The sequence below is a fragment of the Ranitomeya variabilis genome, chromosome 1 (genome assembly GCF_051348905.1).
Source record: "Ranitomeya variabilis isolate aRanVar5 chromosome 1, aRanVar5.hap1, whole genome shotgun sequence".
Classification (NCBI taxonomy): Eukaryota; Metazoa; Chordata; class Amphibia; order Anura; family Dendrobatidae; genus Ranitomeya; species Ranitomeya variabilis.
The window spans coordinates 1101991934-1102008565 of record NC_135232.1 but is presented as its reverse complement, the minus strand read 5'-3'; the positions used below and the strand labels follow the sequence as shown (position 1 = coordinate 1102008565).

At 44.2% G+C, this 16632-nt stretch overlaps 1 protein-coding gene across 4 annotated transcripts in view; it reads left to right on the top strand.

Moving 5' to 3' along the window:
• Window positions 1-727: 727 nt before the first annotated feature.
• KIAA0232 (KIAA0232 ortholog) overlaps window positions 728-16632 on the top strand; it is a 53374-nt gene continuing 37469 nt past the window's right edge. For 3 of the 4 annotated variants that reach the window (XM_077280108.1, XM_077280106.1, XM_077280107.1), the window contains exons 1-2: window positions 731-955; window positions 15468-15928. In XM_077280108.1, coding sequence (XP_077136223.1) covers window positions 15701-15928 — 228 coding nt within the window. In that variant the 5' untranslated portion in view covers window positions 731-955; window positions 15468-15700. Of the gene's footprint in view, window positions 956-15467; window positions 15929-16632 lie in introns of all 4 variants that reach the window. The other variant, XM_077280109.1, reaches the window with a different exon arrangement.

The window sequence follows — 16632 nt, the reverse complement described above, 5'->3', positions numbered from 1 at the left end:
GTGTATACGTGTGTGTGTGTGTATGCGTGCGTATGTATGTTTGCTGCATGCGATAAATTATGAGGTGATTTTATAGTTCTGGTTATTATGGAGATATATATATATATATATATATATATATATACTACATGAGATAAAGTGGTTTTATATATACATTTATATGTGTGTCTACTGCGTATGATAAATTATGAGGTGATTTTATAGTTCTGGTTATTATGGATATAGATATATACGTATATCTACATATATATATAATTACATGAGCTAAAGTGGTTATTTATTATATATACAGTATATATGTGTGTGTTCACTGCATACGATAAATTATGAGGTGATTTTATAGCTCTGGTTATTGTGGAGCTATACATATATACTACGAGATAAAGTGTTTTTTATACATATGTGCATTTGTTTACTGCATACGATAAATTATGAGGTGATTTTATAGCTCTGGTTATTGTGGAGCTATACATATTTACTACATGAGATAAAGTGTTTTTTTATATATACAGTATGTGCCTTTGCTTCCCTCATACGATAAATTATGAGGTGATTTTATAGTGCTGGCTTTCCGTGTTTCCCTTTTTTTGATGATTTTTATGACACTTGTAGTCCTTGACCCTTCGCTGGACCACTTTATCAGCATCTCCCCCCACGCAGGGCAGACACAATGGTTTGTGAGAGACTACGAGCGGTTAGATAAGAGGAGCCACCAATTCCCGCCTCTTTTGTGCTCGCAGCGCGCAAGTGCGGGAACGGCCGCCCTTTCGTGAGACGACGAGTGACGTCAGGGCGGTGAAAGTGGGCGTGTCCACGGAGGTGGTATTCTCCGTCACTCCCGGAGCGGCTGCATAGCAGTGGAGGTGTCTGTACCGGGGAGGACCGGGCTCACCTGCCTTCCCTTCCTCCATTACCTCACGGGACACTTAGTGTCACCACGGCTAATAATTGCCAGGTAAGCCGCCGCCGTCGTCTGTCATGGTCACGGGATGTGCCGCTAGTTCCTCTTTCTCTGGGGCCTGCACAACATGGCTCCCGGTACCGGCTCGCCGCCTCTTTATGGTGTTCTTCATTCCGCCTGCTCTGCCTGTACTATGTGGCCGGCCCGCCATGTGTGGTGTCGCCTGTCTGCCGATCCGGTGGCGTTCGATCATGATCAGCCAGCACTCTTATGGGGAGGTAGTTGGGGCCCTGCGCGTAGCGCTCTATCGGGGCAATCAGCGGTCTGTAGGGGGGGTGCTGGTAGCCCCTGTTGTCCTGGTGATTGGGGGGGCAGTATTATTGCCACTGGCCTATATAGATATTTAAAGGGGCTGACTGACATGTGGACCTGTTATTAAAATTGTGTTTCCTGGGTCCTGCGGGTATGAAGTGTTTGGTGAGGGGCAATATTGCTGGGTCTATGGAGGGGCTGGCACGTGTCCAAAATGTAGGCCCTCCCCCGCCCAGGGACCCGGGGGATTGCACCCATTGCTGGACGTTACCATAGCAGTGACAAGGCCTCTGTGTAATCTGGTTGCCATTGGTTACGTCATCCGTCTGTACTTAGCTATAGAGTAGAGTGGCCCCCTTATCTATACCTCTTATAGAGGGGGTCCTGATCATTGCATTATAAAGATCCTCTGCTGCCAGTAAACGAGAACTTTCACTGTATACACGTGAATGCTGATGCATTGCATTACTTGGGTGCCTGTCTCTCCACCCCCCCACCCCAAAAAGATATTCTGCCCCCCCCCACACCTTTATTTTGCATATGATCCATAGGTGTAGTCAGGATTGATTCCATTCACTGACAGCAAGCAGTTATTTTGATAAAGAAAGCGAAAGTACTGTAAGCCTTTGTTGTACGGTGATTCCGCCTTCTGTCTCTAATAATAAAGAGCCCCTTGATTCTCTATGTATATATCTGGGGGGCGGGGGGGGGATTATGTTGCCAACATGTGATCACTTGCGTCACAGTGACAGCATCGGCTAGTGAGGGGTTAATGGCTGCAAATGATATAGCTATAAATCGCTTCCTGATTACCAGTCAATTTTTATTGTGCACCTGCCCCCTTGAAGGGTTAATGAAGGACATGGCCTCTTCCCTACTGGTGTAAACACATTGTGGCTGGTCAGGTTTTATGCTGGAAGGAGGTAGGGGAGGGGCTGCTGTGCATGAATTCACTGATGGTATCACCTCCCCCCCATAAGGACAAGGGGCTGATGCAATCTGACAGTGTGAGCGGGGATCTTCATCTCATCATAGGAGACCTCCACCTCCTCCTGCATCTCCTCATGGGAGACACTCCACCTCCCCCTTCATCTCATCATAGGAGACATCCACCTCCCCCTGCATCTCATCATAGGAGACATCCACCTCCCCCTGCATCTCATCATAGGAGACATCCACCTCCTCCTGTATCTCATCATAGGAGACATCCACCTCCTCCTGTATCTCATCATAGGAGACATCCACCTCCTCCTGTATCTCATCATAGGAGACATCCACCTCCTCCTGCATCTCATCATAGGAGACTATCCACCTCCTCCTGCATCTCATCATAGGAGACTCTCCACCTCCCCCTGCATCTCATCATAGGAGACTCTCCACCTCCCCCTGCATCTCATCATGGGAGACTCTCCACCTCCCCCTGCATCTCATCATGGGAGACTCTCCACCTCCCCCTGCATCTCATCATGGGAGACTCTCCACCTCCCCCTGCATCTCATCATGGGAGACTCTCCACCTCCCCCTGCATCTCATCATGGGAGGCTCTCCACCTCCCCCTGCATCTCATCATGGGAGGCTCTCCACCTCCCCCTGCATCTCATCATGGGAGGCTCTCCACCTCCCCCTGCATCTCATCATGGGAGGCTCTCCACCTCCCCCTGCATCTCATCATGGGAGGCTCTCCACCTCCCCCTGCATCTCATCATGGGAGGCTCTCCACCTCCCCCTGCATCTCATCATGGGAGGCTCTCCACCTCCCCCTGCATCTCATCATGGGAGGCTCTCCACCTCCCCCTGCATCTCATCATGGGAGGCTCTCCACCTCCCCCTGCATCTCATCATGGGAGGCTCTCCACCTCCCCCTGCATCTCATCATGGGAGGCTCTCCACCTCCCCCTGCATCTCATCATGGGAGGCTCTCCACCTCCCCCTGCATCTCATCATGGGAGGCTCTCCACCTCCCCCCTGCATCTCATCACCACCACCACCCCCTCCCAACCGCTGGCTGCTCCCTCTCCAGTCCCTGGTGTGCAGGAGGAGGGGCGGCATTGCCATCAGACATTCTGTGTTTGCAGCATGTGGAGTTCACGTGAGGTGAGCTGCTGGAGGAAGAGGTACAGGAGAGGGGCTGATAACCCATCATACCTTTTTTCCTGATCACGTCACTTGTTATGGTTTTACATAGGACTTCAGATCAATCTGCACCATAACCTGTGCTCTGGAGGCAAGAAACAACAAAGAAAAAAAGCGAAGGTCATACAAATGGGGATCACCACACAATGGATTTAAGCAAAAAATAAACACAGCTTTTATTAGTAAATATTAACAAACATAAACATGCATCTAGAAAAAACACACAATTTTAAAAACAATTAAAAAGGTAACATACTTGTTCCTTCTAAACACAGCCCATAATAAGACTAACACCTGCGCCAGGGAAAAACAGGCCAATACCTATAAAAGGGTGCCTATATGGACACCACCGTACATGCACAAAAGATGTAACAGGGCAAACCCATAGGTAAATCCCTAGAGGTGGACAGAAAAAAACAGTCCTACCAAAACATGACACAATGTGCACTCCCAATATCCTTGTCAATGCAACCAATAACACAACCCCTAATACCGGGATAACCCTAATGAGTGTGCACAGGAGTGATTCTCCTGATTCACATCACCACATGGGCTAAATGCGAGTAAGATACAGGGTGCCCTGTGTAAAGCCGTTCACATACTATACCATGAACCCATCCCTAGCCGTGCATGGCCTGATTGCATGAGCGCAGGTGAAGCGGAGACCCGACGCGTTTCGCCACACTAAGGTGGCTTCGTCAGGGGTACCGACCGCTGTGCATGTTTTATCTTATATACAAGTTCCATGATTGTTCTCCCCAATCACAGCTGTGTACGAGCCGCCGCGTGTGCAGTTCAATGGGTCACTTCCTGGTATGAGCCTGACTGCGCAGGCGTAGAGAATGCCTGTCTCACATAGAGTTGCCATAGTAGCGCCGCATATACAAACGGAGCGGCGCCTGCGCGTTAAGAGACGGGAACGCCAGAGCATAATGAGTAAATCACTTCCAAGTTTGGATACATCTGCGCAGGTGCTAGAAATGTCTCACACCATGGAATGTCATGGTAACGCTAATCAAACAGAGAAGGAAGGCGGCGCCTATATATACACAAATAAGATGCCGAAAATAAAGTGTCCCATCATATGATAAATACGGCGAATCCGATATTACCCACCTTAACTAACACATATAGGAGAGAGACGGTATTATAAACACCGAGCAACTATTATTGATCGTTTGTAGCAATGTTACGGATATACGCAAGCGCAAAGTCTCCTTCTCATAGCTGGAAAGCTCCAGCAGAGAGATAATCCTGTGTGAATAACCGGACAAACAAAGTCACAATACTGGAAGGTAGACGCATATAAGAACAAAGAAATGCCAAGGTATGCCAAAACTTATGGCCAGATAAGGTTAATATAGTAAGCCCTGACTTATACCATCATGGGAACTGGTATCCTGGTTCAAAGTGGATAGCATGAAAAAATCCATACGTCTGATAGATGCCAAATGCGCCGACGCTTGGATTACCCATCACGGCTGATGGATTCTCACACCATAGAAAAACTATGGAAATGTAGTATAGTGCTCAATGAGCAAATTAAATCCAGTACTTAGTATGCCATAGACCCTGTAGTACAAGCCCCATGAAAGATAAGCTAAAGCGACTGTGCAAGGCTGGTGACACAATTGACTGGACAGGCCAAATGTCACCAAACCTAACCAATAGGTCCGGAAAACAGGAAATGGTCAAAAAAGATCACATTGTGGGTGCACTATTATAGTTGCACACATATAAGACCCGTCCAGTGTTATCAATAGCCTGCAAGACCGCAAAAAGAGATAGTAGCAACTTACAACGGTTCAGATATACCGCCAAAGGCTACATACCCAGATGTACCATACGTCTAAATCATGATGGTCCAACCAGACGTAGGCTGGGCACCTATGTATCATTAACCATGCCAGACAAGTAAGAAGAATAGGCAATGTTGTGAATAACTCAATCCCAAGTTTTTATTGTAGGCATATACGTGCAAACCCATGAAGCTGGATGAGCACTAAACCTGCTTCAATTAGTAAGGGGAATCAAATCCCCCGCCAATATTTAGTCAATGTGCGCATGGTCATTACAAGCACAAAAGACATACTACAGTTATACTTATATACCCCATCTTTGGGAGAAAAGACCCTGTGCTCTGGAGGCATGACTGCAGCTTTTTGGGAGGGCCATGAGAATTTCAACTCTGCTTCATCTTTAGATGCGTCACACGGTGCCAGAATAGTGTAATGTACCTAGAGAGAACCTGGATTATGGGAGCGTAGACTAGAATCTCTTCAATTGATTTGTTTTCTTAAATATTGACCCATATTGCACTTCCTGGACCATGTCCCCTCCAAATGACTACCTCCTAGTGGAGGGGAACCCCATCGATCACTTCCTGGATATACCTGAATGACTTGTTCTGCGGCCCCATGAGTATTGGTTGTTCCTCCAGCCTCTCTTCTTTCTTGGGATTGGACTACATTTATTTGATATGTAGGTCCACTTTTAGGAACCAATGTAGTGATTAGGTTTGGGAACATGTCCTGATGTGATGTCCTGTTTTTACACCATGTTTTTTGGGATGTACTTTACATATCCTGTCGTAATTAACCCCTTCACCCCCAAGGGTGGTTTGCACGTTAATGACCGGGCCAATTTTTACAATTCTGACCACTGTCCCTTTATGAGGCTATAACTCTGGAACGCTTTGACGGATCTTGGCGATTCTGACATTGTTTTCTCGTGACATATTGTACTTCATGTTAGTGGTAAAATTTATTCGATATAACTTGCATTTATTTGTGAAAAAAACGAATATTTGGCGAAAATTTTGAAAATTTCGCAATTTTCCAACTTTGAATTTTTATGCCCTTAAATCACAGACATATGTCACGCAAAATACTTAATAAGTAACATTTCCCACATGTCTACTTTACATCAGTACAATTTTGGAACCAAAATTTTTTTTTTGTGACGGAGTTATAAGGGTTAAAAGTTGACCAGCAATTTCTCATTTTTACAACACCATTTTTTTTTAGGGACCACATCTCATTTGAAGTCATTTTGAGGGGTCTATATGATAGAAAATACTCAAGTGTGACACCATTCTAAAAACTGCACCCCTCAAGGTGCTCAAAACCACATTCAAGAAGTTTATTAACCCTTCAGGTGTTTCACAGGAATTTTTTGAATGTTTAAATAAAAATGAGCATTTAACTTTTTTTCACACACAATTTATTTCAGCTCCAATTTGTTTTATTTTACCAAGGGTAACAGGAGAAAATGGACCCCCAAAGTTGTTGTACAATTTGTCCTGAGTACGCTGATACCCCATATGTGAGGGTAAACCACTGTTTGGGCGTATGGCAGAGCTCGGAAGGAAAGGAGCGCCATTTGACTTTTCAATGCAAAATTGACTGGAATTGAGATGGGACGCCATGTTGCGTTTGGAGAGCCCCTGATGTGCCTAAACACTGAAACCCCCTACAAGTGACACCATTTTGGAAAGTAGACCCCCTAAGGAACTTATCTTGATGTGTGGTGAGCACTTTGACCCACCAAGTGCTTCACAGAAGTTTATAATGCAGAGCCGTAAAAATAAAAAATCATATTTTTTCACAAAAATGATCTTTTTGCCCCCAATTTTTTATTTTCCCAAGGGTAAGAGAAGAAATTGGACCCCAAAAAATGTTGTGCAATTTGTCCTGAGTACGATGATACCCCATATGTGGGTGTAAACCATTGTTTGGGCGCATGGCAGAGCTTGGAAGGGAAGGAGCGCCATTTGACTTTTCAATGCAAAATTGACTGGAATTGAGATGGGACGCCATGTTGCGTTTGGAGAGCCCCTGATGTGCCTAAACATTGAAACTCCCTACAAGTGACACCATTTTGGAAAGTAGACCCCCTAAGGAACTTATCTAGATGTGTTTTGAGAGCTTTGAACCCCCAAGTGTTTCACTACAGATTATAACGCAGAGCCGTGAAAATAATTTTTATTTTTTTTCTCAAAAATGATTTTTTAGCACCCAGCTTTGTATTTTTACAAGGGTAACAGAATAAATTGGACCCCAAAATTTGTTTTCCAATTTGTCCTGAGTACGCTGATACCCCATATGTGGGGGGGAACCACTGTTTGGGCGCATGACAGAGCTCGGAAGGGAAGGAGCGCCATTTGGAATGCAGACTTAAATGGATTGGTCAGCAGCCGTCACGTTGCATTTGCAGAGCCCCTGATGTACCCAAACAGTACAAACCCCCCACAAGTGACCCCATATTGGAAACTAGACCTCCCAAAGAACTTATCTAGATGTGTTTTGAGAACTTTGAACCCCCAAGTGTTTCACTACAGTTTATAACGCAGAGCCGTGAAAATAAAACATCTTTTTTTTCCCACAAAAATGATTTTTAGCCCCCCAAATTTTTATTTTCCTAAGGATAACAAGAGAACTTGGACCCCAGAAGTTGTTGTTCAATTTGTCCCGAGTACGCTGATAACACATATGTTGGGGTAAACCCCTTTTTGGGCGCACGGGAGAGCTCGGAAGGGAAGGAGCACTGTTTTACTTTTTCAACACAGAATTGGCTGGAATTGAGATTGGACGCCATGTCGCGCTTGTAGAGCCCCTGATGTGCCTGGACAGTGGAAACTCCCCAATTCTACCTGAAACCCTAACCCAAACACACCCCTAACCCTAATCCCAACGGTAACCCTAACCACACCCCTAGCCCTGACACACCCATAATTCTAATCCCAACCCTAATCCAAACGTAAATGTAATCCAAACCCTAACCCTAACTTTAGCCCCAACCCTAACTTTAGCCCCAACCCTAACTTTAGCCCCAACCCTAACTTTACCTCCAACCCTAACCCTACCCCTAACCCTAAACGTGACTGAAATACGTGGCACTGAAATACGTGGCACTGAAATACGTGGCACTGAAATACGTGGCACTGAAATACGTGGCACTGAAATACGTGGCACTGAAATACGTGGCACTGAAATACGTGATACGTGGCACTTAAATACGTGGCACTGAAACACGTGGCACTGAAATACGTGGCACTGAAATACGTGGCACTGAAATACGTGGCACTGAAATACGTGGCACTGAAATACGTGGCACTGAAATACGTGGCACTGAAATACGTGGCACTGAAATACGTGGCACTGAAATACGTGGCACTGAAATACGTGGCACTGAAATACGTGGCACTGAAATACGTGGCACTGAAATACGTGGCACTGAAATACGTGGCACTGAAATACGTGGCACTGAAATACGTGGCACTGAAATACGTGGCACTGAAATACGTGGCACTGAAATACGTGGCACTGAAATACGTGGCACTGAAATACGTGGCACTGAAATACGTGGCACTGAAATACGTGGCACTGAAATACGTGGCACTGAAATACGTGGCACTGAAATACGTGGCACTGAAATACGTGGCACTGAAATACGTGATACGTGGCACTGAAATACGTGGCACTATGACTGTCAGAAAATGTTCATTAAACGGTTAGGGGTGAGGTTAGGGGTAGAGTTAGGGTTAGGGTTTGGATCCCTTTATCACCTTGATGGTGGTGGGTGGCTTTTCAGTGTGTTTAAATGCATGCGTTTTTAACGCAAACAAACGCATGTGCTTAAAAACGCAAGAAAATACTGCAGGTTGTATTTCTGAAAATGAACGCATGCAGAAAAAAAACGCATGCGTTTGAAAACGCGACCAAACGCGTACAAAAAAACCGCATGCGTTTTCAATGTTAAATATAGGGAAAAAATGCATGCGTTTTTTGTGCAAAAAACGCTGCAGACAAAAACGCAAGTGTGAAACCAGCGACGCTTTTTATAGCAAAAAAGTTTTTGCGTCTCCACATTTTGAGACCTATAATTTTTCCACATTTTGCTCCACAGAGTCATGTGAGGTCTTGTTTTTTGCGGGACGAGTTGACGTTTTTATTGGTAACATTTTCGGACACGTGACCGTTTTTGATCGCTTTTTATTCCGATTTTTGTGAGGCAGAATGACCAAAAACCAGCTATTCATGAATTTCTTTTGGGGGAGGCGTTTATACCGTTCCGCGTTTGGTAAAATTGATAAAGCAGTTTTATTCTTCGGGTCAGTACGATTACAGCGATATCTCATTTATATCATTTTTTTATGTTTTGGCGCTTTTATACGATAAAAACTAAAATATAGAAAAAATAATTATTTTCGTATCGCTTTATTCTCAGGACTATAACTTTTTTATTTTTTTGCTGATAATGTTGTATGGCGGCTTGTTTTTTGCGGGACAAGATGACGTTTTCAGCGGTACCATGGATATTTATATCAGTCTTTTTGATCGCGTGTTATTCCACTTTTTGTTCGGCGGTATGGTAATAAAGCGTTGTTTTTTGCCTCGTTTTTTTTTTTTTTTTTCTTACGGTGTTTACTGAAGGGGTTAACTAGTGGGGCAGTTTTATAGGTTGGGTCGTTACGGACGCGGCGATACTAAATATGTGTACTTTTATTGTTTTGTTTTTTTTATTTAGATAAAGAAATGTATTTATGGGAATAATATATTTTTTTTTATTATTATTTATTTAGGATTTTTTTTTTTTTTTTTTTACACATGTGGAAAAATTTTTTTTTTACTTTTTTACTTTGTCCCAGGGGGGGACATCACAGATCATTGATCTGGCAGTGTGCACAGCACTCTGCCAGATCGACGATCTGCTGTGCAGGGCTGCAGGCTTACCAAGTGTCTGCTCTGAGCAGACACTCGGTAAGCCACCTCCTTCCCTGCAGGACCCGGATGCCGCGGCCATCTTGGATCCGGGACCTGCAGCCAGGAAGGAGGTAGGAGACCCTCGCAGCAACGCGATCACATCGCGTTGCTCCGGGGGTCTCAGGGAAGCCCGCAGGGAGCCCCCTCCCTGCGCGATGCTTCCCTATACCGCCGGTACACTGCGATCATGTTTGATCGCGGTGTGCCGGGGGTTAATGTGCCGGGGGCGGTCCGTGACCGCTCCTGGCACATAGTGCCGGATGTCAGCTGCGATATGCAGCTGACACCCGGCCGCGATCGGCCGCGCTCCCCCCGTGAGCGCCGCTGATCGGTGATGACGTACTATCCCGTCGGCGGTCATACGGGCCCACCCCACCTCGACGGGATAGTACGTCAAATGTCGGGAAGGGGTTAAAAAGATTGATTTAAAATGGATGCATTTGTTTTTACATAGAAATTTAATAGGAAAAACAAATGTCCTATTGCTATCCATTTGACATGTTTGATCACTTCTTTTCTTTTACTTGTTTGATCCTTACATTTTATATCCATATATCCTAAGATTATTTTGCATGAAAATGCATCTGGTTTGCATCAGTCTTAGCATGGATCTGTAAAAACCGGCGACACTTAAAACTGACAAAAAACATGATGTGAAATAGGCCGAACAATCCCATCCATATGGCAGCTTTAAGAGGGGCTGCCCATTTGAGGGGTCATCAATATCATATCATATATCAGATTGGTGGAGGTGCGAGGTGTCAGAACCCCACCGATCAGCTGTCATCAGCTCTTGTGAACAGTGGATGGAGCTGGAACTGTGCAGTTATGTTCACGGCTCAGCTCCCATTCAGTTGAATAGGACCTGAAATGCATTACTTGGCTACTACACAGTGAACGTGGCTGATTCCAGCTGATCAGTGGAGGTACTGAGCAACAGACGGTCTGATAGTGTGGAAGGCTCAATAACCTCTTTAAGGTACATTCTTTTGGGGTTTATATAGCAGACTTTCTATCTGGATAATCTCTGTTATTGAAGCAGTGCGGTGTGTTGGATTTTTAAGCAATTTCTTGCACCCACAGTAGTGAATGTGATGTGTAAATCGACAAGTCTTGACTGCAGAGGGTGAAACGCACTTCTAAGGCTAAATTCACACATCTGTGTCTGTGGGTCTCCTGACCCGAACTCCACAATCTTATATATGCCTATGCGGCTGTGGAGTTTGGCTCAGAAGACCTGCAGCCGGTCTGTGCCTCACTGACTGCAACACACAATGTGAATGCGGCCTTAACTGGTTTTCACTGAACCTTTATTACTTATCCACAGGGACTAAGGGTATGTGCACACGTTGCGGATTTCTTGCAGAAATTTCCTGAAGAAAACCGGAAATTTTCTGCAAGAAATCCGCATTTTTTTTTTTGCGTTTTTTTTCCGGTTTTTTTCGCGTTTTTTTAGCATTCTGCAAGCGTAATTAGCTTGCAGAATGCTAAAGTTTTCCAAGCGATCTGTAGCATCGCTTGGAAAACTGACTGACAGGTTGGTCACACTTGTCAAACATAGCGTTTGACAAGTGTGACCAACTTTTTACTATAGATGCAGCTTATGCAGCATCTATAGTAAAAGATAGAATGTTTAAAAATAATAAAAAAAATAAAAAAAATGCTTATACTCACCCAGACATCTCCTCAGCGGCGTCCGTTCCTCTTTCTATAGCTGGTCTGTGCGCACAGGACCTTCTGTGACGTCACGGTCACATGACCGCTCACGACCAATCACAGGACAGTGACGTCATCGGCAAGGTCCTTCGCCGCACATCAGCTACAGGAACCGAAGCGACAGCATGCAGTGGAGGCGGGAAGACATCGAGGGTGAGTATAGGACTATTTTTTATTTTAATTCTTATTTTTTGACCACTTATATGGTGCCCAGTGCGTGGAGGAGAGTCTCCTCTCCTCCACCCTGGGTACCAACCGCACATAATCTGCTTACTTCCCGCATCGTGGGCACTGCCCCGTGCGGGAAGTAAGCAGATCAATGGACCCCTAGGTGTGCGGAATCCCCTGCAATTCCGCATTTTAATGAACATGTTGCTTTTTTTTCCGCGATGCGATTTTTTTCGCGGAAAAAAAGGCTACATTTGCACAAAAAATGCGGAATACACTTAAAATAATGGGAGGCATATGTAAGCGTTTTTTTTTCGCGTTTTTATCACGTTTTTATAGCGAAAAAAACGCGAAAAATACTTAACGTGTGCACATGGCCTAATGGTGATCTGATCAATGAGGTCCGGCACTGATCCTGGGAATCTTTATCCCTGTTACAAATTTGAGCAGCAGCTCAATGCCTGATGACCACGCTATTAATTCTCTGGTGCTGCCTGAGAAAGCAGAGTACAGTGCTCGGCTATTTCCGTCAGCTTCATAGACTATGACTGAGGCGCATGCAGCACCGCTCTTTCCTTACAGGGATACAGTGCCACAGATGGTGGTGTGGTGTGTGTGTGTGTGTGTGTGTGTGTGTTTTTTTTTTTTTTTTTTGTTTTTATTTAATAGAACTATTTAACCCTTGACAAAATTATGCCAAACACTTGTAGAAAATCCATAATTTCATGCATTATGGCATTTTAAAAATGCTGCAAAAGTGTCATGTGTCTGACTTCGCTCTATGGGGGATACTAGTGGGTAGCAGCTGCTGTATGTGATTGTGGGGATTGGTTGCTATGTTACCTCCGATAATAAAAGGCAGCTCCTCCTACAGGCGGACACACGTCACTGCAAGACATCTGCTACATCGATTATTCCACCCTTGTTCCTGCTATTAAGTTTCCATCCTTATGGCAAAAAAATTGAGAACTTGTTAGAAATTGATACATTTATTGTTACTTTCTCAACAAAAATATTTTGTACATATACCGGTACCTCCTGACTTGATGGTCTGTCTGTGTTTAGTCCTGTGGGGTTTAATTAGCTGTATATATTGATTTATCCTGCCGCTCGGAGTAGAGGTCATTCACAAGTTCCAATGCTGTGGCATAGAATTTGCTTACTATTGGGATTGATTGAACGTGTGTATTATTCGCATGTTTTTATCACTAATAATGGAATAAATTAGCTTCACAAGGAACTGGAAGCCGTTGAGTGCAGATCCTATTTTCTGGCAGGCGGATCTCATTGTGACCCACATACAGGTTACTTGTGCTATTTTTACATCTATAATTACGTGTAAGCTTTCTTTAGCTTGGCCCATACCCTGGCATAGTGTCAGCTGATTGTTTCTCCACATACTCTGCTTTATTGCCAGAGATTGCACAGCAACAAGTTCATCACATAGATGATCCAGTTCTGGAGAAAATCATCTGGAAGGTCATCCTTTTATCCGCTGTTCTTGTTGAGATGTACTTTGCGCTGTGCAAAATATTTTCTTTGGCGTCATGGTGGTTAATCCCAAATAACAACCATTCTGCATTGATTGATGGCCCTCAGACATACATTGTCTCCAGCCGATCTAGGTCCTAACCATGTGCCATGCTTTCGCTTTCTGCATGTACTTGCCTTGACACAATCAGTGGAGTCCACCTGTATGGGAGGCCACCAGCCTGTCAAAAGGCTCCAGAACAGATTGTGATGATGTATCCTTGCCAGTGGGAGGTCAATCATGTCAGAATAGGTGTTAAAGGAAATGCTTGAAATGACTTTTCACCTGAGCGGCTTCTCCGCAATGACTCCAGGAAACTAATTTGCATGCAAAGCTTCTCTACTAGATTGCTGAGACTGATGTAGGCAGCCGTGCCTAAATTCTGCCTCCACATTACCAAGGACACTGTTCCTGATTGGTAACTTGAGCCAGAGGCATGGTGCGTGGTTTTGATGCTCCTGTATGAGGCAGCATCAGAGGAGCGCATGGGCATAGTATGGCTGGATCCAGCTTCCGTACACTGCCTGCAAGCACTAGAGCAAAGAACTTGTAAGCACTGCGCTCCGAACCTAGCTTGTAAGCACTGCGCTCCGAACCTAGCTTGTAAGCACTGCGCTCCGAACCTAGCTTGTAAGCACTGCGCTCCGAACCTAGCTTGTAAGCACTGCGCTCCGAACCTAGCTTGTAAGCACTGCGCTCCGAACCTAGCTTGTAAGCACTGCGCTCCGAACCTAGCTTGTAAGCACTGCGCTCCGAACCTAGCTTGTAAGCACTGCGCTCCGAACCTAGCTGACTGGCCACTTCTAATTGCAGATGTAGCTGACAACCTAAACATCTATACAGTTTAACTTATTAAAATTTGACTCTGTTCGCAAGAATTGAGGGATTTTAAGGTTGCTTGTTTTTGCAAGCAATTTGCAATTTTAGCCATTATGATTGGAAATAACAGGTTAGTGGTGGAGGTTATCATCTTGGATCCCTCTAGTTAGAGGATAAAGGGGCTGAGGTCCGTATACCTTTCCACCTATAGAGCAGGGTTGCCCCAATGGTCAGTAAGTTTAAGCTCTTGTGGTTTGCATTGACCAATAATAACAATGATGTTCTAGAGATCTTGGGTAACAGGGATGTTCCTCAGCTCGCTGGATTAGGTAGTTGCTTTCTCTATAGCACCAAGTATCATCCTGATCGGAAACTCGTGAGTAGTGATGAGCGAATATACTCGTTACTTGAGATTTCCCGAGCATGATCAGGTGTCCTCAGAGTATTTATTTATTTATTTTTTAGTGCTCCGAGATTTAGTTGTCTTCGCCGTAGCTGAATGATTTACATCTGATAGCCAGCATAAGTACATGTGGGGATTCCCTAGCAACCAGGCAACCCCCCCACACATACTGTACTTATGCTGGCTAACAGATGTAAATCATTCAGCTGCGGCGATGAAAACTAAATCTCCGAGCACTAAAAAGTACTCGGAGGACCCCCGAGCATGCTCTGGAAATCTCGAGTAACGAGTATATTCGCTCATCACTACTCGTGAGATCTTTGCACATCTGTTCAACCCATTGACTTGAATTGTCTTGCAATAGTCCTAATTCACAACCTGTTATAGCCCAGGGGGGCATCTTCTTTTGTGTGATCTTCTAGTTTATTGCAAATGTACTTGTGCCATTTCTGTGGCTCCAGAAATAAAGGCCCGGTTTTATGGGGAAAGCATGGAATGGGCTTAGTTTTGTACCTTGCCTTGGGTGTTCTCGTCCTTGTGGCTTTGCACTGAGGAGCAGAGGGATGCTTGGGGCCTTGTTTAGTGATCAGTGGAATCCAGCAGTCATTAATCACTTGTCCTCTGCGGATGCCTCTGTTGTGGAAGCACATAACATTACTGATCTATTGGACTAGTATGTATATTGCATTTATATTTGTCTTCTTTAATTCTGTCTTCCAGGTTCTGCCGTAGAGGTAATCCTTTTGTCAATGTGAATCCTCCTTGTAAGATGTCTTCAGTAATGCCTGAAGAATAAGAAGTCTCTCTTGAAGACTAAATGTCAGCAATGATAAATGATCTTCCTGGAATTGAAGTTTTTCGCCAGATTCCTAAAATGAAGATCTCTTCCACCTTCTAAAGCAACATCCTACCAAAAATGCTTCATGTCCTAGGAATGCCAATTACCTAGATTCATGCGCCCTATCTGTACAGTTGTGGATGGTTTACCATCAGAAGGCACCTTGAGCTCGTTTCCTGGCCCCATTTCCGTCTTTGAAATGTCGATGCTTCGTGCTCTAGACCCAGTCCAGACCTGGCTGGGGCAAGAGCTGGAGAAATGTGGTATTGATGCCATGATATATACTAGATATGTCTTGAGTCTTCTGCTGCATGACAACTATGATTACGACCTTCAAGATCAGGTATAACTGCAGATTTCATGTACTTCCTGTGCTGTTGTTTCTCTTGTCTTTTACTTCCCAGTTCAGTCACTACTAGATATAGGGCTTTACCGATGCTAAAGGCTTATATAGACTAGGTGACAATTTCGATTATTGGCTTCTGTAAACGTGCCGGAAGTCACCTGATGAACAAGCAAAATGTTTGGATTGTTCTTCCTGACAATAAAATCTAGTTTTCTGCAGCACACCGTTCTGTTTAACCCCTTAGTGACAGAGCCAATTTGGTACTTAATGACCGAGCCAATTTTTACAATTCTGACCACTGTCACTTTATGAGGTTATAACTCTGAAACGCTTTAACGGATCCCGCTGAGTCCGAGACTGTGTTTTTTCGTGACATATTGTACTTCATGTTAGTGGTAAAATTTCTTCGATATTACTTGCGTTTATTTATGAAAAAACAGGAAATATGGCAAATTTTTTACATTTAGCAATTTTCAAACTTTGAATTTGTATGCCCTTAAATCAGAGAGATGTCACACAAAATAGTTAATAAATAACATTTCCCATATGTCTACTTTACATCAGCACAATTTTGGAAACTTTTATTTTATTTTTTTGTTAGGAAGTTATAAGGGTTAAAAGTTGACCAGCGATTTTCTCATTTTTACAACAAAATTTACAAAACTATATATTTTTTTGCTCGATATTTTTTCACAGTTGTA